Source organism: Cricetulus griseus, chromosome 4 (genome assembly GCF_003668045.3).
Source record: "Cricetulus griseus strain 17A/GY chromosome 4, alternate assembly CriGri-PICRH-1.0, whole genome shotgun sequence".
Lineage (NCBI taxonomy): Eukaryota > Metazoa > Chordata > Mammalia > Rodentia > Cricetidae > Cricetulus > Cricetulus griseus.
Window position 1 is genome coordinate 120,134,264 of NC_048597.1, and position 21,525 is coordinate 120,155,788.

At 38.7% G+C, this 21,525-nt stretch overlaps 1 protein-coding gene and 1 long non-coding RNA gene across 4 annotated transcripts; one reads left to right on the forward strand and one right to left on the reverse strand.

Annotated features, from left to right (window-relative positions):
• Positions 1-5,292: 5,292 nt before the first annotated feature.
• LOC118238667 lies at positions 5,293-7,939 on the reverse strand. Its single transcript, XR_004769552.1, has 3 exons — positions 7,880-7,939; positions 7,068-7,699; positions 5,293-6,322 (listed from the first exon to the last, which is right to left on the reverse strand). It is a non-coding gene; the product is annotated as an uncharacterized LOC118238667 (long non-coding RNA).
• Positions 7,696-21,285, forward strand: Casp4 (caspase 4). 3 transcript variants are annotated; one of them, XM_027415196.2, is made up of 12 exons: positions 7,696-8,005; positions 8,924-9,175; positions 10,267-10,329; positions 11,504-11,581; positions 11,757-11,834; positions 14,690-14,784; positions 15,040-15,213; positions 15,929-16,163; positions 16,894-17,043; positions 18,185-18,294; positions 18,718-18,836; positions 20,432-21,285. In XM_027415196.2, exons 1-11 carry the CDS (start codon positions 7,999-8,001, stop codon positions 18,814-18,816), a joined length of 1,341 nt encoding a protein of 446 aa, XP_027270997.1. In that variant the 5' UTR covers positions 7,696-7,998; the 3' UTR covers positions 18,817-18,836; positions 20,432-21,285. The 3 variants fall into 3 exon arrangements, with proteins under 3 accessions (XP_027270997.1, XP_027270998.1, XP_027270999.1); XM_027415197.2 differs by having other exon boundaries at positions 18,718-18,821; XM_027415198.2 differs by lacking the exon at positions 11,504-11,581.
• The last annotated feature ends 240 nt before the right edge of the window (positions 21,286-21,525 follow it).

A 21,525-nucleotide genomic window follows, 5' to 3' on the forward strand; every position in this document is an offset into this window, starting at 1 on the left:
GGAGGAACCAGAAGAACCTGTTGGACAATCTCAAGCTTTGCTCCCCTGAGCAATCCATGAGACCTATGTAGAGAACAGAACCAAGGTGTACTTTGCTTTGTGCTCAGAATAGAGAGACAAAAGCAATTATTCATTCTAAAGACATTTTTAAGACTCTGAGTCCAAGATATTTGGTTATACCTGTTGTAGATTATTATTTTTATTATAAACAGATTCTACTTGTCTTTTAATTAAGTAATAAAATTCATAGTGTTCATTTAGTTCATTTTTTTTTTTCTCTTCTATTTAGGGTTATGAGAATTTTGTCTACAGTAATGGAATCAAAATATTTATTAAACAACACAGATGAGTAGTAATTATCTGTAGTTTAGTTTAAAAGCACACACACACTGAAGATGTTTTATTATTAAAGCATACAAAGAGTGAGGTTGATATACTAAAAATTGTACCACAATATTACTAAATGCCCTTTGTTTTACTACTTGTTTAATTTAGCTGATAATATCTTTATATTTTAGATCTGACCTAAACCTTGAATTCTAGGGAAATTTAACTAGGTACAAAAAAGAAAAGAGTAGTAATTTTCCTGGTTTTCTAAAGACTTTTGTGTAACTACCCTAGCTAGATTCTTTTTATGGCTTGAGCCCTTGAGAAGAACAGAGGCAGTATCTTTTGGGTTGGAGGTTGACTGAGAAGGAAGTTATCTGAGACCTTAATAAGGCAATGTTTATGATGGACAGATAGGTCTTCAAAAGCGCAAGTAAAACAAATTCACTATATGTCCATTTTCTACAGATTTACCCAATAAAAGAAACCAAAGTTCACACTTAAAAGGTTCTTAACATATTCAGTACAGAATTCAGACATAACTCTCTCTCTGAGATATGGGGCTAACTTTGACATAATTGCCATTAAAGACCTTCTTGAAGACCTGGGCTATACTATGGTGAGGAAAGAAGCCCTTATGGATAAGTAAGAGCCACTACAACCTCATATACAGTGAATGACATGTTTTGTTCACAAATGACCATTATAATGTTAAGCAAATGCAAAACCCTCTACCAACCTTTGGATAGAAGCAGGTGCAGATGTGTGTGTGTGTGTGTGTGTGTGTGTGTGTGTGTGTGTGTGTGTGTATGAGAGAGAGTCGGGGGAGAGATAGAGAGATCAAAATAGTTGAATTATGTCTCTTTTTTTGATTCCTGAGTATTTATTAGCAAATAAAATGATAGAGATTTGGTTTAAAACTACATTTGGCAGCAGTAGCAGAGCCAGTGGTGCTAAGCTATGGCCTGAGTGGTGGCACACTTATCTTAGGGCTACAGGGCCCCAGATGGTAGTTAAAATATCAGTGCATTCTGTTTAGTGGCCAAGCTGATGGAAAACCAACATGCTCATTTGTTTGAACCCTTGCCTCTCAGTAGATGGCACTTTTTAATCAGAAAATGCTTCTTTAATTAAATTTTTAAATTAGTAACAAGCTTGCTTCACATGTCAATCATAGCTCCCTCTCCCTGCCCTCTTCCCCTGGCCTCCACCAACCTCCTCAAGCCCCCACCCCACTCCCATCCATGGGGGATCTCCAAAGTCTGTTATATCATCCTAGGCAGGGCCTAGGTCCTCCCCCATGTGTCCATTCTGAGAGAGCATCCCTCCATGTGGAATGGGCTCCCAAAGTCCATTCCTTTGTCACCTATAAATACTGATCTAGTTCATGAGGCCTCATAGATTGCCAAGGCCTCTTCACTGACACCCATGTTCAGGGTGTCTGGCCTCTCAGCCATCAGTCTGGGGTCCCTGAGCTGTTTCTGTGGGTTTCACCAGCCTGGTCTTGACCTCTTTGCTCATGACTTCTCCCTCTCTGCAACTGGGTTCCAGGAGTTCAGTTCAGTGTTTAGCTGTGGTTGTCTGTGTCTGTTTCCATCAACCACTGGATGAAGGCTCTAGATTCTATGTGGCTGGTGTGGGTTCATATAATTTTCTTAATTCCACAGTGGAGAAATTAAGATTCAGTGCCATAACATAGAGTAGTAAACGTGGAATAGGAGACAGGAAATCTACATTGTACATTAATATGATATAGCACAGAGGATGGTAAGCAAACAGAAAAAATATAGCTAAGGATACAAATATGTGTTTATTTACATAATTGAAGCCAAATGCATGCAAACCCAAACTGAAAGGTAAGAAAGGAGAGAGTTCTGGATAGTGGGGAGCAGTAAATGATGAGACATTCTAGAAAACCTTAGTGAAGATAATAAAGAAGCTGAAACATATCTCCTAGGAGCAAGAAGGCTCCACAAAGATGTGAGAGGGGTGACTTCCAAGTATAAAGAGCTGCATAGGCTACATCTAAAGTACACAAGTAGACATTATATACAAGAAAGCTAAGAGTGAAGCTAAGGAAGACTAGGGTGTGGCGGAAATAGGAGATTAGAAATAGAAAGACAATGAAGGCCTAAGTTTAGTTTTTCTCTAAGCACATAGGAAGGATTCTAAGGACATTGCAGCACTAATAAAACATGCCAGTGCCTATGAACAAAGAGAAAACACCTATGTGGAAAACAAAAAGTAATTCAAGAGACATGACTATGAGTGTCACCAAGACTGTTCACAGTCTGAAACCAGGCATGGGATGATGGAAGTCACTATCCTCTAAGAACAAAAAGCAAATCAAGTATAACTAACGAGTCTCCACCAAGTAAAGTAACAAACACTATGTATGTTGACAAAGTCAATTTTGTTGAAATAAGGAAGTGAAATTTATCTTAACCCTCAACCTACTAAAGGAGAACATGGATCTTTTTCAGGGTATGGAATCAGAGATGAAGGATTTTGCTGCCCTCCCAGAGCACAAGAAATCAGATAGTACATTCCTGGAGCTTCTATCTCATGGCACGTAGAATGGCATCTGTGAAATGATGCACAGGAAAAAAAAAAAAAAAAAAAACAGATGTGCTACATTATGACACCATTTATTAGATATTCTTTTGTTGTTACTGTTTTTGGGTTTTTGAGACAGGATTTCTCTGTGTAGCTTTGGAGCCTCTCCTGGCACTTTGTAGACCAAGCTAGCCTTGAACTCACTGAAATCTGCCTGTCTTTGCCTCCAAAGTGCTGGGATTAAAGGTGTGCATCATTACCTCCCATCTCTATTAGATATTCAACAATCTCTACTGTACAGGACCAAGAGATGAACCCAAGGTCATCACTGTTCAGGCCTGCAGAGGTGGTGAGCTCCCTGATGGAATTTTGAGTTTCCAGCCCACCAGCTGCAAAGGTGCTGGCAGAGAAATTGTACACGGGCTTTGTATCTAGGAGAAAAAACCTTAGAATCTGCTTAGTTCCCAGAAATTAACAGAACTAATAGGGAAGTCCATCAAATGTTGCATTGCAAGAATTTGCCTGGTTAGTTGAGGGATTTTTATATAAGGTTTATATATATTTAACTATGTGTGTAAATAAAATAAGGCAAATACTATGTCTATTGGTTTCTTTAATGGAGAATGATATTTAAATTAAACTAATAATGTTGGAGAGAAGCTAACAGTAGTGTCTAATGCTGTGGCTATGATGCCCATAGTACTGGAAAAGAGAATCAGGGAACTTAGTTCTCACAGTATGAAGAAAACGGTGCCTGTGCTGGTTGGCTTTAATAGTCAACTTTACAGAATCTAGACACATGTTGGAGACAAATCTCTGACCATATGGGTGAAGAATTATGTTGATTAGGTAAGTTAAGGTAGGAAAGCCTAGCCTTAAATAGAGGAGCACCACACCCTAAGCCTGAGTCCTGGAAACACGTTGAGCACAGGAACTCATTGTTCTCTTCTCAAGCATGCGCACAAAGTGACCAGCTGCTCTAAGTTCCTGGCACATCAATACCTATCATGACGGATTGTACCTTCAAACTAAGCCACAGCCAACCCTTTCTTCCTTCAGTTGCTTTTGTTGAGGAAATTCCTCACAAGTAGATAATATAAATGATATCCCCTGCACCATTAAGATGACAATTACAAAAATGTTATCACACAGGCTGTTGAGATGGCCCAATGTGTAAACCCTTTTCTTGGCAAGGCTTAGGAAATGAGTCTGATCCTTGGGTCCCACATGACAGAAGGAGAGAAGTGAATCCTTCAACAAGTTGTCTTCTAACTTCCATGGTGGGTGGTTATCTTTGTCTGTCTGTCTGTCTGTCTGTCTGTCTGTCTGTCTCTCTCTCTCTCTCTCTCTCTCTCTCTCTCTCTCTCTCTCTCTCTCTCTCACACACACACACACACATATTCAAAAATCTTATATTAAACATTTATAAGCAAGGAAGTGCTGTAATCAGAATCTTGCTGCACCGTTGGCTAGGGTGTGATGTTTTATAGCCAATCTGACAATCTGACACACAATATGGTGTCTATTCATTTCAGGGTCCAGTATCTGTATTGAAACAAAATAATTAAAAAGAGCACACGAAAGACATATTTTAGTATTATCCATGGCAGTACTAGCCACAATACTTAAATAATAGCAACAAACTGAGTAGTGAATGATCATCAGAGTGAAAGAGCACTACAGTATATGTGCAAATGTGAATGTCATTCAGATTTAAACCCAAGAGGGTTGTGCAGCATACTACAACATGGGTGGCTACTCTGAACATGATACCAGATGAAATAATTGAGTTGCAATGAGAAAGAGTGTGTCATTGCACTGTGTTCCTAGAGTAATCCGATTCTTAGACAGACAGTACAATGGCAGTGGCAGAGGCTAGAGAAGGAGGAACAGGGCAGTATATTAGTTTCTTTTCTTTTTAATTTGCAATAATACGATGGAAACTTGACAGTGGGTCTTTATAAAATAAAGAGATACCTTTGCCTCATGGTTCTGGTAGACAACTTAGCTATGTCACAACATGGAAGGAAAACTGGAAGGGAACTATCTGAACTTGCAATGGATCAAGTACTAAGGCACACTTGTTTTTATCAAATCAGACCAACATCAACACCTTCAAGAGGGGATGCCACAGTGACTAATTGTTGAGCCTACCTTGTAATAGTTTGTGTTTATAAAGCCCAGCACTGTGCTTAAACAATGAATGATTCCAGTGCATGTTCATTTACAGGACATGCTGACACTATAGCAAACAGCAATTGCTAATAACAGTTGTGCAGTCTCATGATTGTGTGTGATACTGATTGAAGTATGAAAGGGGCTTAAGATGGCCAGTTTCTTATAATTGAAATTTTGCCAAAATAAAAAATGACTATCAAAACAAAGTATGATTAGAGGGAAATGGGAGAATAGAGCTCATTTAACTTACACAGAAGAGAGTGGAGCCAGTTATTAATGCTGGTGAAATATAAATGAGGGTTAAATGTGTTTTTCATGTCAATATGATGGTATAGTCCTCCAACTTCAGCACTCATGAGGCTAAGGCAGAAGAATCAAGGGTTTTCAGTCATCCTGGGTGTCTTACAGTTTCTACTGTTAGGAAGAGACTCTGTGACCATGGCAACATTTATAAAGGAAAAATTTACTTAGTAGCTTACAGTTTCAGAGCTTTAGTCCATTATCATCATGGCGGAACATGGAGACATGCAAACAGACATGATGCTGAAGAAAAGTTGAGAGTTCTACATCTTGATCCACAAGCAAGAGGAAATGGAGTGTAACACTATGTATAGCTTAAGCATTGGAGACCTCAAAGCTCAGCCCCACAAGGCCATACCTACTCGAACCAGGTCACATCTCCTAATAGTGACACTCCCTATTGGGGGGTATTTTCTTTCAAACAACCACATTGGAGTTATGAACCTTGTCTCAAAAAGTTAATTAACTAATTCATGATACTTGGTATATAAAATAACTGAAAGCCTTGGTATTCGCCAACAGGAAAGGAAGCAGTTTAAGCTAGTTACAGTTCATTTTTATATGAAGCATTCAATGGCATGAAATATATGAAATAGACATTCTCATGCATTTGGAGAATGGATAGATGTGCAACAAAACGGTGTTTTCCATATGACAAACGCTGCTCCACGGCTGTGGCTATCTTACATGAACTCACTGTGGTACAACTATGCTTCACGAACTCACTCTGGTTCTGACTATTTTACATTAACTCACTGTGCTTGTGACTATCATACATGAACTCACTGCACCTGTAGCTATCTTACATTTCAGGCTCATGTTTGGACCCATTAACTTTTTATCATGGGTAGAGGAGAGGTCCTCCCTGAAGGACTATTGGCAGCTGCAGTCCTTTGAAGAGGGGTTGTCAACTTCTTCAGTGGTGTGGCCACTGCTGAACTTCCATTCAATAATCTCCCACCTGTGATGAAGAAACAAAGTAATAAAACACACTGGGTTACTTATAGAAAGGGGACATGACAGGAGGGGACTTATTGAGAAAGGCTCCAGCAGGAGAGAAAGGGGGATAAGAGCAGGGAGCAGGGGGTAAAAAATAGCTGAATAGCAAAACAATTCATTCTGTATAAAACTGTCCATCAAAATAATTTAAGAAATGATTATACTATTCAAAAGATAAATAGCTTAGAGAAGTAGTGTCTAGAATACAGAACTGAGGCATATTGGAAGATCTCATTTTCATTCTAAGCTTTTCTATACTATGCTATTTGTTGAATTTTGGATGTATTAGTTTGACAAACATTTTGAAGTTATAGTCTACCAAACTTGATTTCAATTTACCAGAATATATGCTATTCATCATAAAGTTTTAAAGAACAAGTTAATTGATTTCTGATATGATTATATGACACTGGCACTGTGGTAGCTTGTTTGATTGGATTAAGAAAGGCTTGTGCCATCCTTAAGGCAGGAATGATTGACAGGGAGTTCCTGGAGAGGACTGACTGTGGAACACGAGGCAGAGCTGGCATGAATGTGGTTCCTTTTATTCAGAGGTCCTGAAGTGGTTAAAACAGAGAAAAGGAGAATTCCAACTGAACATCTGTCTTCTCCTTTCTCTGCTTCCTGCTCTCCCAAGAAATGTGCAAGCTCTTATAGTGGGAAATTACCAATAAGGAGCCAAGTGGAAATATAAGGGTATCTTTTACCTTGAGTCACCAGGTAATCTGCATGGGTGCTCACATATCCAAGATGTTAAAGCGCACAGGGTTTTGTGAAAGCAGGATCTGAAACTGCACATACTTCTTTGAGGGTGATGTGTTAGCCACACCAATCAATTCCTGAGGTCAATAGAGCAAGGGAGGCTGCTACAAGAAGGATGCTGTAAGTAGTCATCACCATTAGAATTGTATTGAGCATTTTATAAGAAACAGGAAAAAATTCACAAGGAAGGCAGCTAGCACGTAGCCCACTGAATCATGAAAGTAAAGCAGCTGTGTATCATTCTTTTCTATTTTATAAATATTCCCATTATTTAACTTTTAGTGCCATCATTTATCTATAAATTTTTGAAAGCTAGAGTGAAAGACTCTCTTTTACATTTTACAACCCACAATGTAAGCTTGTATCTCCAGATAAGGAATATCCAAAATTGACAAACAAACATGCTGACTCAGAGAGAAGAACCAAGATTACTTTCCTGGGTTGGAGTTGGTGGCATCAGCATCAGGGTTTGACAGATCCCAGCACCTCTTTCCTGTGAGGCCTCCAGGTCGACATATTCCGTGCTGAGAAGTGCCACTGCTGTGTGGTTTAATCTATGGAAAGGCCCACGGAGGTACTGAGAAAAACAGAGGTCACATTGCATTTTGAAATTGTGCTAAAACACAGACTGGACTCAGAATGTATTTGTGCGTGAATATACATTTTCCGTCAGAAAACTTTATTGTGTCAAGGAAAAGCATTGCATATCAAAGAAGTTCCCGGGTTCACTTTCTGGACAAAGAGCAAGAGAATTTACCAGGCTGGAGTTTCCCGGTGAGACAGCACCATCCATAAGTCTCTGGAAAGGAAAGGCACACTGGTTCCGAGACTGCTTTCACTTTCATTGCTTTTTGTGGGCAGGAAGGCTGCACAGCCATGGCGGGTGAGTCCTTTCTTTGTTTATTGTATTGAGGGAGTTACATATGGGTTTCGGAGAGAAGAAATAACAGTGTGGAGGGACTTTGTAGGAACAGAGTTATTTTAGTCTGGCAATGGAGAGGTTTTGACATCCCAGAATGAAGCAGGAGCACGCAAACACTCAAAGGCCCCAATTTAGTAGTTTACGACTGCTGACAAAAGAGGAAGATATAATGCACCCAGACCCATTATTTCAGTATTTTCCTGTGGGTTAAGGCTTGCCTTTTGATTCCCTGATGTGAGGCTCTCCCCAGCTCTGTGGGTGTATTGTTGTGAGGGCGAGAAGCTGTACTATTGAACAACAACTTGCATGTTCTCCATCATTCTGGTCGTCCTCAGAAGTGCTCTCAGAAGCAAGTAAGCCAGCTAGTTTGATTTCTCCATTTCCACACAGTCCTGGCAATATAAATAGAATGAGTAACACTCTAGCTGTTGTGTTTTCATAGTTCTCTATGCCATATATGAAATATAATGTCATTTGAAGTTATTAAGAAACAAGAACAAAAGTGGAAGGACTGTGAGTGATAGACAGAAATGTCAGATATCAGATATCTATTGCCAAATTGCTTAATAGAAGGTTTCTCTTCTAGCAGCCTCAGTTTCCTCCTGTATGAACTTGAAGAGTGTTGAACAAGATAGATGCCGTGTTGTTTCTTAGGCAAAGACACGTCACTCCGGCATCTCAAAAAATAAAATAAATAATTAAAAAAAACACATGGGTCTCATCTTCATGTATTAAGCAGAATTTCCAAGAATTCTATTCAGGGAGTCCTGTTTATTTAGCTATGTAGGCGATTCTTGTGTGTCTTACGATCTGAAAGCAGCTACTGTAGGAACAGATATCTAAATTTCTTTCCATGCTTAAACACTATAATTTTCACAGGCAAGAAGACATATGAAAGAGATCCAATCTACAAGATCAAGGGTTTGGCCAAGGACATGCTGGATGGGGTTTTTGATGACTTGGTGGAGAAGAATGTGATAAATGGAAATGAGTTACTCAGACTAGGGGAAGGTGCGAGCTTCCTTCTGAATAACGCTGAAAACCTGGTTGAGAATATCTTTGAGAAAACAGAAATGGCAAGCAAAATATTTTCAGGCCACATTGTCAATTCCAAGAAGCAACTGAGTTTAAGTGAGTAGTTCTGGCCAAAGTGCCATCAATTCACTCTTTTTCTGTTGCCCATGAGCTTTTGTCTTTATTTCTACTGTTTTCAAGGAAGTCTAACCTATGCACATCTCCCAGGCTGTTGCTTGTCAATTTTTTTTAACATATTAACAAAGCTCCATTTCACCCCAACTACTTTTGTACTCCTGCATATTTGATTATTGGCTTAACAGTTACACCATCAGTTACCCCAAGGAATTTACATATTTATTCTGTTATTGTGCTTCACTCTCCAAAGCATGGTCCGAATAAGGCAGGTCTCTTTGGCTGCTTTATTCATGAATACATCTTGATTATGTAAGAGGCAAGTGATCAGAAAACATTAAGTTATGTTGAATTCAGAGACAGCATTTACAGTGGTCTAAACCTCTGGTCACATACAGAGATTTAGACTTATTCTTAAAGACTCTTGAATGGGGGACTGGAGAAGTCCCCACTCTTCTCTTAGCTGTGGCTTAATTTCAGAGAAGAAAGCTTCACCTTATTTTTTACTGGGAAATAAATAAGACAAACAAAAAACCCTGAATTTGAAGATTAGTGAAATAGTAATTTATCTTTAAAAACAGTAAATATTATGAATTGTCTCCTTCATACCTCAGGTTTTCTGTTTTTGCAAGACAACATCAATCTCTGAAGAGCAGTGGGTGTTTATGTTCTCCATTAAGCCCTTAGCACGGGGGGCAAGTGGTGCTTGGTCTGCAGGTCCACAAACCCTACTCCAGCAAGTGATACAGAAAGTGTGTGTCTTAAATTCTTGACATTTTCTTCTGTGTTATTTTTGTTTTATGTAGGCTATCTATTTTTTGAAAAATAAATTCTATTATAAGGAAATTCTGGTTATAGATTTTGGCAAAATCTGTATTTATATAATACTCACAGAAGAGAAAAGTTCTTGCTTCATGGAAGAAGTGCCTCCTCGTTTTCTTTGGAAGAGGCTAGAGAGCGTATAAGCAAATGTGAAGCTTGGGAATAGATTGTTTCAGAGAGCAGCATCGTGGTTTATTTACCAGTGCTGTGAAAGGGCCCAGATATTTACTCTACTGTTTATATTGTTTCAGAATTTCATTCTGATGATGAAGATGATGAATCTCAGAAAATATCTACATCATCTTCTCAATCAGGTAAGTGTTCCCATGCCCCCGAGCACCACATAAACCATTTGATCTCAATTTTCATATCCCAGTAAAGATACGGGGAACTCTGGCCTTATACATTTTCATTCTTAGAAATGACAACAGTAGATAACTGCTGAGGGAGGGACAGCCACTTCACACTAGAGACATGGCCAATGGTTGTTCATGTCTAGTGGATGGTCATACACCCAGTTGCAAAGTGGCACATTATTTGTATTGGGGGGTTAATAATAACACAATATAAAAAAGTAAAACAAGGGCATGACTATGGAGGGGTAAGGAATGGGGAAATGAGCAGTGTGAAAAAGAGATTAAACCTGAGAATCTCAATGGGAAAAGACCAAATCCACTACTGTCCAATAAAAGCAAGCTGTATTTTGGGGTATACCCAGGAATGGCCAGTGGCTGTCTCACCCTAAGTCAAGATTTGAGAGAACATCCACTGTTGGTCTCTTGTGATCCTTTTATAGTAGAGATAGGTGGTGAGATAGTAGGTTGTTATATGGGGAACCTGCATAAAATGAAAAGAGGCCTTCTAAAAGAGGGTGACTGTTTATTGGGCCACTACAGTGAGGTCAGGATTTATCTCAGGTGCGTGAACTGGCATTTTGGAGCCCATTCCCTATGGAGGGATACTTTACTCAGCCTAGATACAGTGGGGAGTGCCTTGGTCCTGCCTCAGGGGATCATGACAGACTTTGTTGACTCCCTATGAGAGGCCCCTGTATGAGGAGTAGATGGGAGTGGAACAGAGGAAGGGGGAAAGTAGATGGAGTGGGAGGAGAGGAGGGGGAACTGGGATTGGCATGTAAAATAAAAAAGGGTTGTTTAAAAAATAAAAAATAAAAAGATACAAGGAAAGGGAAGGAACAACAGTAAGGATATACATCAGATGAATGGAGTTTCAGGGTTAGTGTAGGTTGAGAAACATATTTTGCAGCTTACATCAGATCTAAGAAAGAGGAAGCAATTATTAGTTACAAACAGAAATCTTAACTTATTCCTTAACTACCTTAACTGCAAATAGAAGCCTTAACTTGCAAAATATATTTTCCTATTTTGGTCTCACAATAGTGGTAGATAGGCATGGTCAAAATGTATTGCATAACCATATATACAATGTCATTGTACCAAAGAGCACTGATATTTCTCTTTTCTCCAGAGTCTGAAAACAGAATTAAAGACAGCAAAGATGAAAAACAAACTTTATCAGAGCAGACACTCATTTTCTCTCTGATGGGTAAATGCTCAAAATCTTTTGCTTCATGGGATCTTGCTTGTCACTGCAGGGTGGGGTTACAGGTTCCCTGTGTTACAGCAGATACCTTTCCACTGATCCTTGCTTGGAATGTTTGGGTTTCTACACCTCCACCACTAGAAAGTCCCTCAAATCCTTGTTCTCCACTTCTCTTCAGAAACCAAAAGAGAAAAGGAAGATGAAGAACTGGTACAAGATGCTGGAGTGGCCCATGCATCAAACCCAATACTGACAGGTAAATATTAATCCCAAGTTGTGTGCATATGCTATTTGTGAGAAAGTGGATTTAAAAGCCTTTATTGGTTACAGGATTAGGATAGCAGCCAAGAAGGTTGTATAGCAAAGCTGTCACTATCACTGACATGTGTCCTCATGGCTCATGTTTTTAAATGATGTTAATAATAATCTTACATTTATAAAACACTTAAGATTTCAGAAACTATTAGCACAAAGATTGGTTAAGTATGTGAGTTTACTGTGTTTTATAATTTATATAATTATATATATATGCTAATCTAAAATGGTATGAGTCACACATTCCTTGTGTTCACCAAACTGATGAACCATTGGGGTTTATTGAGGAATTACACTTGTATAGAAGGAGGAGTGATAGTTTTGTGTGGCTGCTTTATCTTAAGGAGTTCTTGACAAACTATGGAATAAAGCCTTTGGTTTTTTCATGTTTGTATGCTTATGCCTTATACTAAGTGAAATATCAAATTACTGATGTCAATATTTGGTTTGTATAGCAGTAATAAAAATAGATTGTTTTCCTTCCCATTGCATTTATAATTTAGTGAGTGGTGATATACAATACTCATGTAAGTAGGATGTGCACTCACATGTTTAGGCAACTCCCCCAGACACACTGAGAAGATATGGTAGCATGTGACTTAAAGCTTCTAAGGGAATTATGTAAAATATTTGAGCAAAACAGGAAGCCGGGGTAGAAGCCCTGAGACAAGAATGATATTGTCATGTCACAGGGCCACATGGAAGGCTGTGATCTGATGGTGAAGTGGGAGACTAGGAGTGAAGTAAGTAAAGCTGGAGGTTCAGAGGTCAGAGGTCCACTGCCAGGCCAATGTTTTCAGCAAAAGGAGTCTGGTGTGTGTGTGTGTGTGTGTGTGTGTGTGTGTGTGTGTGTGTGTGTGTGTGTTGTTGTTGTTGTTGTTGTTGCTTTCATTAGGAGTTGTCATTCATGAAAAATTCAGTCAAATTGTAGACCCACTGCTCATCCCAGTCATCCTTGGAAGTTGACACCCATCGCTGAAATGTGTTTCAAGCATTTGTGAATATTATCAAATACTTTGTGTGTAAGCTGTTTGTTTCATCCGAGCTTTTATATCATGAATCAGCCAAAAATAAAAATGAGACATAATGAATAGATTTCTCTCACTGAGAATATGATTATCTCTTCTTGCGAGAATGTAAAAAAGATGACCAGCTAAAGATTTGTCCTTTCTTTCCTTCCCATTCTATTCCATAGTGGCCCTTCCCCCTTTATACCTTTCTTTTATTTTGTATTCTATTTTAACATCTTTCAATATATTCACTCCCTATCATACTTTAAATTTCCCATTCATATCTCTCTCTGTGTTAAAATTAACATTTGTTGTTAGAGCCAAACACATTTAGAAAGAGCAAGAAGAGAGAGGCGCCAGGAGTGGGGAGAAGGGAAAGACAAAATGCTAAACAAATACCCCAGTAAAATTCTTGTTGGGGAGTGAGAAGGTGTGGAATTCAAATCATAAAATGAGGCAGTGTCCTCTTCAACCCTTCCCTTCTCCCCTTCTCATTCTCCTAGCTCCCTCTCCCCTCCCCCCATGCTCCCAAATTGCTCAGGAGATCTTGTCCCTTTCCCCTTCTCAGAATAGAGAACAAAATAAGAGATACCATAATAGAGGGAGCCATTATAGGTTTAAAGAGAAATCAGGCACTAGGGAAATGTCCAGAGATCTACAAGGATGACACCAACTAACAATCCAAGCAACATTGGAGAGGCTACCTTAAATGCCTCCCTTGATAACGATATTGACAACTAACTTATATACCATCCTATAGCCTTCATCCAGCAGCTGATGGAAGTAGAAACAGACACCCACAGCTAAAAACTGAACTGAACTGAAATCCAGTTGCAGAGAAGGAGGAATGATGAGCAAAGGGGTCCAGACCAGGTTTTTGAAACCCACAGAAACAGCTGACCTGAACAAGGGGGAGCTCTTGTTCACCAGACTGATAGTTGGGAAACCAGCATGGAACTGACCTAGACCCCATGAACATCGGTGTCAGTAAGGAGGCCTCAGAAATCTATGGGGCTTCTTGTAGTGGATCAGTACTTATCCCTAGCATTGTAATGGACTTTGGGAGCCCATTCTACATAGAGAGATACTCCCTCAACCTAGACACAGGAGGGAGGGCCTAGGCCCTATCCCAAAGGATATGACAGACTCTGAAGACAACTCATGCATGGAAGGCCTCACCCTCCCTGGGGAGCAGAAATGGTAAAGGATAGGTAGGGTGTAAGTGAGGGGTAGGGGAGGGAGGGGGAACTGGGATTGACATGTAAAACAATCTTGTTTCTAATTTAAATAAAAAATGGAGAAAAAAAAGAGGCGGTGTCCTTAGAAATGATGTACTTGCTCTTGTAGTGTGAGATAGAACAAGGAAACATAAAATCATATGAACTCACCATAGCCTGATATAGACTTCCTGTCACTGGAATGGTCTGAAGGGTAATACAATGGTATAAAATGGAATTAACAACTTCTTGTATAATTAAATGAAACTAAACTTCTTTACAAAGTTTGTATCCTTGAGTTCATATGATTTTATGTTGAATCTGAAAGACTAGACAAAGTTGTCAATACTAGAAAAGCAGAAAATTGGCAGGGTTAGTGAGAAACAAAAAGAAAAAGGAGGAAATCATCAAGAGTTTTACTTCAGTCATTTTATATATGAAATGTGTCCTCCTTTCATTACAGTTTTCTGAGACGCAGCAGTTGAGCACTCCAGAACAATGAACATGTGCCCAGTGAATGTGCATGACCAAGGGCCAGTTTCAGTGCTTGGTTCTATTTTCTCTTTCAGCTCCTGAGGGAATCCAGAGAACAGAAGCCCAAGACACACTGAAGCTTTGTCCTCGTGATCAATTCTATAAGATGAAGACAGAAAAGGCAAAAGAGGTGATGAGCTTTAGAAGCAGGGGCCTGGTGTTAAACCATGCAGACAACATGGACTCATTCTAGTGCTTTAACAGGTTTTTTGAGGTCAGATGGAGGACATATATGTTTTAAGTCTCAGGTCCTATAATGTCATCAGTGGAGCATAAATCCATCAGCAACATTCTTTTCACTATAGCTATTTTTGTCAGCTTTTTTAAGATTTTGGAGGCATGAGGAGGGCCCTTGATTAAATCACTCTGTGTCTGTTAACTGCAGATATATCCAGTGATGGAGAAGGAAGGCCGAACACGATTGGCTCTTATCATCTGCAACAAAAAGTTTGACTACCTTTTTGATCGAGAAGATGCTGAGGTTGATATTTTGAACATGGAGGAGCTACTTCAAAACCTTGGATACTCAGTGGTGATAAAGGAAAACCTTACAGCTCAGGTAATAGCCCTAGAGAACAGGGCAACCTTCTCTGAGCTATTTTCAGTCTCTCTTTTGGTAACAACAAGAACAAATATGTCAGAGTACAGGAATTACATCTGCTCCAGCATAGGATTTCCTGGGTTTCTACTGTCTCCAACACATATTGTAAGAGACTATTTTCAGAATACCTGTGCAACATTATTTCAACAAGAAGGGAGTCTTTCTTTAGAGTCAATCTGACTGTCTCTATTACCTGCTGTTCTAAGAGGGACAAGAATAAACACATGAAATTTTAACAATATAAGAACAAATTATCTAATTATTGAGAGCTATATAAGGTTTTGTAGTTTTGGGTACAAAAGCCACCTGGGTAAATTTGACTAAAGAATGTAGAACTTGATTATTTTTTGGTATTAAGAAATTTCATATTTTTAATTTTTATCAACATATGTTTTTCTGTCTACCCCTTCTTTTAATGAGAGTTTTCCAAAACCTAATTGCAATAGAGTTGATTTTGATTATATTCCATCTCTCAAAGTCTTTAGAAATCCAAGATTCTCTTGAAATGCAAACTACAAACTATGTAAAACAGGAAAATCTAGTTTTCACATCTTGTGAATATACATTTTATTTCTCTTACAACTCTACTCTGCATAAGTCACCCAACTCTAAAAGTTATTTATTTTTTTGTGAATGTCCTCTGTTACTGAGAGTGACTCTAGAGTCTTTTCAGGAAATGGAGACAGAATTAATGCAGTTTGCTGGCCGTCCAGAGCACCAGTCCTCTGACAGCACATTCCTGGTGTTTATGTCCCATGGCATCCTGGAAGGAATCTGTGGGGTGAGGCACAGGAACAAAGAGCCAGACGTTCTTCCTGATGACACCATCTTCACAATTTTCAACAACTCTAACTGCAGGAGCCTGAGAAACAAACCCAAGATCCTCATCATGCAGGCCTGCAGGGGCAGTGAGTCTGAGTGGGGCTCTAGGGTGTGGTTCTGAACTTCCTGCTGAGTCTGGCATGTACATGTCAGGCTCTTGAAGATGACATTTTAGTGTTAATGGTGCATTCAGCCCAAAAGAAAGGACCTTATAGCCTACGTTTTAAGGGAACAACAAGTAGCCTAGAATAATAAGAAATAGCCCAGTCATTTGTCAATATTGTTGTTCTTGACATGGTAGATATTGTATTGTCTTGGTGAGTGGGAGTTTCTCTAATAGTTCAATATTTTGTGGACTGTGGAGATGACTCAATGACAGTGTTCACTGTGCAAGAACTAATCCCAAGAACCTTTGTGAAAAGCCAGGCATAGCATGTGTTCACATAACCCAAGGACCACAGAAGGTAGAGACAGGCAGATAACTGATGGTTGTTAGGTACCAGTTTGGCTCCAAGTCCAATGTGAAATCCTGCCAAGAGAATAAGATGAAAAGTGATAGAGCAAAACAACTGATATAATTCTTTTTGGCCTCTGAGTATGCACATTGACATGGATAACTTGCATGCATATATGTACATGCACCCCACACACATTTCAATAAAATGTGCCAACACAATGTGCCAAATGAGAATATACTAGCAGTAGATATGCTTTATCTCTGTGAAGTGTGTGTGTGTGTTTGTCTGTGTGTGCACACACACACACACACACACACACACACTGTTACTTTTGTTGAAGTAGTTCATTCTCTCCTAGAACATAATGGAATTGTTTGGGTATCCACAAGCAAAGGGATAGCCACTGCTGATACAGATGAGGAGCTTGTGCTGAGCTGTAAATGGAGAAGCAGTGTGGCAAAGGCCCATGTGGAGAAGGATTTCATTGCTTTCAAATCTTCTACCCCACGTAAGTGACTCCAGATGTTCTGGATCTGTTAGCAGTATTTTTATACAACATGCTTGACTGAGTTAATATACTTTTGTTGAAAATTCCATGTCTAATTATTAGGATGTTTTCACTAGTGGGGAGATTTAAGGTATTTGGATTTTCATAATTATATTTGCTTAGAGACTTTTAATGTTAACATGTTGTTTTGGGGAAATCCAAAATTCAGATATTTTGGCTATAAAAATGGAATGATAGATCACTTTGACTTATTTTTAAAATCTATCAGTGACACATCAATATAAAACATTCTCTGTGATTTCCCAAAACTCAACCAGTAAAAACTGCTAGGTCCACAACACATACTATAGTAACTCTTAGCCTATTATTTTAATCTAATTTTGGGGAATGAGTTAACTCTGAAATTAACTTCACATTAATATAATCAACATATGATCAATGACCTCTCTGTGACAGGGAAAGTGTAATAAAGGTAACATACAGTCAAAAAACAGAACATTCCCAGTAGCTGACTGACTTTCAGAGTAGCCCTACAACATTTTTATATAGTTATCTACAACAGGGTTCTACCAAGGATTTAGAGAGCAAGGCATCTTGAGATAACAAGTTTGTACAAATCATGCTTCCTTACACTCATGTTCTGTGATTATAAGGTCTAATATATGTAGGAATCATATGGAGATGTTGATATGCTGATGTCGGCAACCTTTCTAATAAAATATGGTGATGCATCTGCTGCTAATCCATGGCCATATGTGAGCTGAGAGACCTCAGTAGACTCTCCAAGTGTGTTCTCCACCTGAAGTTGGTGCTGGAAGGACTCTTCTCCTTCACAGGACTTGCATGCAGGAGGCTGTAACATTTCCCTTGCCTATTAAAAAACCTGTGTGGTTTTATGACAAGGGTCTGTGAAGCTCTCCTCTTTGCCTTTATGGAAGCCTAAGTTCTCAGCTTTCCTCATCTTTGGACTGCTGTCTTCTGTGAAGCTTTCCTCAGTTTTGGACTGCTGTCTTCTGTGAAGCTTTCCTCAGCTTTGGACTGCTGTCCTCTGTGAAGAATCCAATAGTACTTGGTTCCTAAACTGTTTTGGCAGGGGTCTTCTGCACTTCCTCTTTCACCATCTCCATGCTTTCATTTGCAGATAATATTTCTTGGAAGGTAAGCAAGAGTGGCTCGCTCTTCATTTCTAAACTCATCGACTGCTTCAAAAAGTATTGTTGGTGTTATCATTTGGAGGAAATTTTTAGAAAGGTAGGGAATTGGTTTTAATCTTTTATGTCCTTAAAACCTGTGAAGAGCCATATGCAAAGATCGATAAATGGCTGCTTGTTATTTAAATTTACTTAAATTTTATTTAAATAAACATTTGAATTCATTTAAATAAATTATTGTAATTTATTTGCAGAACAATTTTCTAGAATACCATATAATAGCATTTTTTGTTTTTCCAAAGCCCTTTGATTTGTACACTTGCTTCCTCACTTTTCATAACTTACTAAGTCATTCTGTCAGCACAGTATCTAAGAAAAAGCTAAACCATCCTTCAGTTACATTACTCAGCCACAGCCCTAACATACAGGGTGAGATTTTTTTTTTTTACACCTTTTGCTGTTAATAGCAGCAAGAGAATAGCCCTTCTTAGGAGATCATTAAGGACTTTCTTCATCACTGCAGGTTCAACATTCATTTGAGGATCCAGGTGAACTCACCCAGATGCCCACCATTGAGAGAGTATCCATGACACGATATTTCTACCTCTTCCCTGGGAATTAACACAGGTGATACACATGCAGGTACATGTATACGTGGAGTGGATTTGGAAACCCATTTACCGTTGGTAGAGAAAAATCTGCATAGGATGGGAAATGGTGATGACACCCCAGCTTCCTATCACTGAAGCTTTTCTTTAATGAAGCTGGGGTAAAACCTTGGTTTTATTTGCTTTTATACAGCTATAGTAAATTATTGAGTAAGAAATTATTAGTCTTCTGGTAGTCAAGTGGAAACGCACTGAGAATTAACATTTTCTCTCTGGAACTCAATCAGTGAGGAAAAATATTTGGGTTTGATGCATGTAAAGAATTTTGTAATTGGAGGCCATGTCCATGAATTGTCTCTTATGAAGAAGCCTGTTTGATGAGCCATATGCTTTTTGTTCATGATGAGGACAGTTGAGTCACCATGTAGACTGACAGGGCTTTGTCAGATCTGTGCTGAGGTAATGAGTGTCTACTAAGCCTTGAACTCCACCCCCTGGGAGTGTTAAACACTGTCTACATTCTTTTTGTCAGTATATTTCTAACTTCAAAGACCATTCTAGCTATATCTTAAATCTAGTACAATAAAGGTGTATGCATGCTCCTCTCTACCATTTCAAGTTGCTCTTTTAAGAGACCCATTTCCCACCAAGAATTTCAGAACTAACCTTGCAATCTGTTGACTTTCCACAACATCAGGACTAAAAATACAATCACAAGTGGACTGGTGAACAAATGAATCTGGAGATACTCTGCAGGTTTCTCATTTTATAAGAGTAAATCATGCTCATTACAAAACAAATGTACAAGTCAGATATTTAAAAATAGTAAATAATCACTGCCAAAACTTTTGAAAAAAAATATGTTCATAAAAGACTTCACTTTTATTCAATTTTGCCTGTTATTGTGTTGTTATAACCTTTCATAATGGCAAAGCAATGTTTCTCACAGCTTTTATTTTCATAATACCTGTCAAGCACACACAACCCATCATGGGCATGTGTATATTAATACCACAATAAAATAATAAACCACATGTATTTCCAATACAGGATGTTACCAATAGATAGAAAATGACTCCTCTAGTACTAATATACACTTAATAGTATTGAAAAGATGTGGAATTCACTGTCGCACTATTAATTAATCACTTGGTTTCTCTGACACCAGTTTCTAAGTGTGAAATGTTTATACTAACACCTTCCTCCACAGGTTGATGTGTGCATGTCAGGCTTCTCCCAGATTGCCTAGCATGTGGACGATTGCTCACTGCAGAAGCCATTTCCATTGTATATAGTGGCTTACCTCTCCGTGGTGAGCGTCTTGCCATGCTGTCAATGGTTTTGGTCTGAGTATCTTCATTAATCGTGTTTTCCCTACTCTCCTTCATTACTCAGATTTTGTATGCTCCTCTGAGTAATTTTGGTAACAATCTTACAGGCATTCTCACAGTTGTTAAGAGGATTCAGTGGGATTGTGACTTACTGACTAACATTCCCCTTTTTATTTTCTTCTGGAGGAGTTTTGTATTTATATTTCTATAAACTTTTCAGATACTTAAAGAAGGATATCCATAGGTTATTTTTTGTCATAATTATTAATAATATTTGTTTTTCTCTTCCTGCACACAGTTCTCAGCCGAGTATTGCTGTGGGTGAGAAGAAAGGAAAATACAAAGAATCCTGGATTTTTAAATGTTTAAGTCTTTTCAATTAGATGTTTTATAGAACATCTAGATAATTTCCCATTGGTTGTCTTTGGGGGGGAGGGAACTGACATGTTAAAATTTGCATGAAAACTATAGATTAGTTTCTTCGTGCCAAGTCTTTACACCTTTCATTCTACTTTATCAAATTTTGTACTCATGATCTCTATGAAATAAATGAAATAGGAAGACACCAAAGAGCACCTGGAAACAACCTTTTAATAGTATAAGAACCACTTACACTTATAAACTAATAATCAGGATTTACTCACAAAGCAGATCTTATATGCAATGGAGGTAAGAACCAAAATGTCTGCTGCACATGGTCACATAGCTAGTTAAGAGTAATAATTCCATAGGGACAAGATAAAGGACAAGGATCTCCTCTGTTTTTCTCTTGTCATATATGGTTCCCATGCCTAGTGGCTGCCTAGCATTCCTTTTAATTGGTTTGTTAGGATATACTTTACGAATTTAGGTTAGTTATAAATTTGTTGTCTTAAATATTTTTGTAATAAAAATGTCTTTACACATATTTAAATTTCTGTCCGTTATAATTAATGGAATAAACCTTCAAAACAGAAATTGTAAGGTTAAAAACATTAAGGGTAATTTTTTAACACAAATTATCATAGGAAACACTGTGCGAAGTTGCATTCTTCCGGAGCAGGATGTGCTGAAGCCCACCTATCCCTACTTTGCCCAGTCTTGAGAATGTTGCGTCATTAGTTGTCTTTCATTGTGACAAAAATAAAATCAGTGCTCATCATTCGCTTAAAATGTGTATTGCTGTTGTTTGCTGCAGCCGCAGGCGGTGAAACAAGAGCTGCACAACTCAACAACACCCACATGGAGTCCATTGGGGAAAGCGAGCAAGGGAGGGGTAGGTGTTGGTCAACCTGGAACATAGATGGGAGGGGCAAACAGGTGGGAGGCTCTCCCCTAAAAGGGAAAGTTGCACAGGCATGCACGTCCTTACATAGCCACTTAATGCATCACGTAGCCACGAAAAGTAGAAAC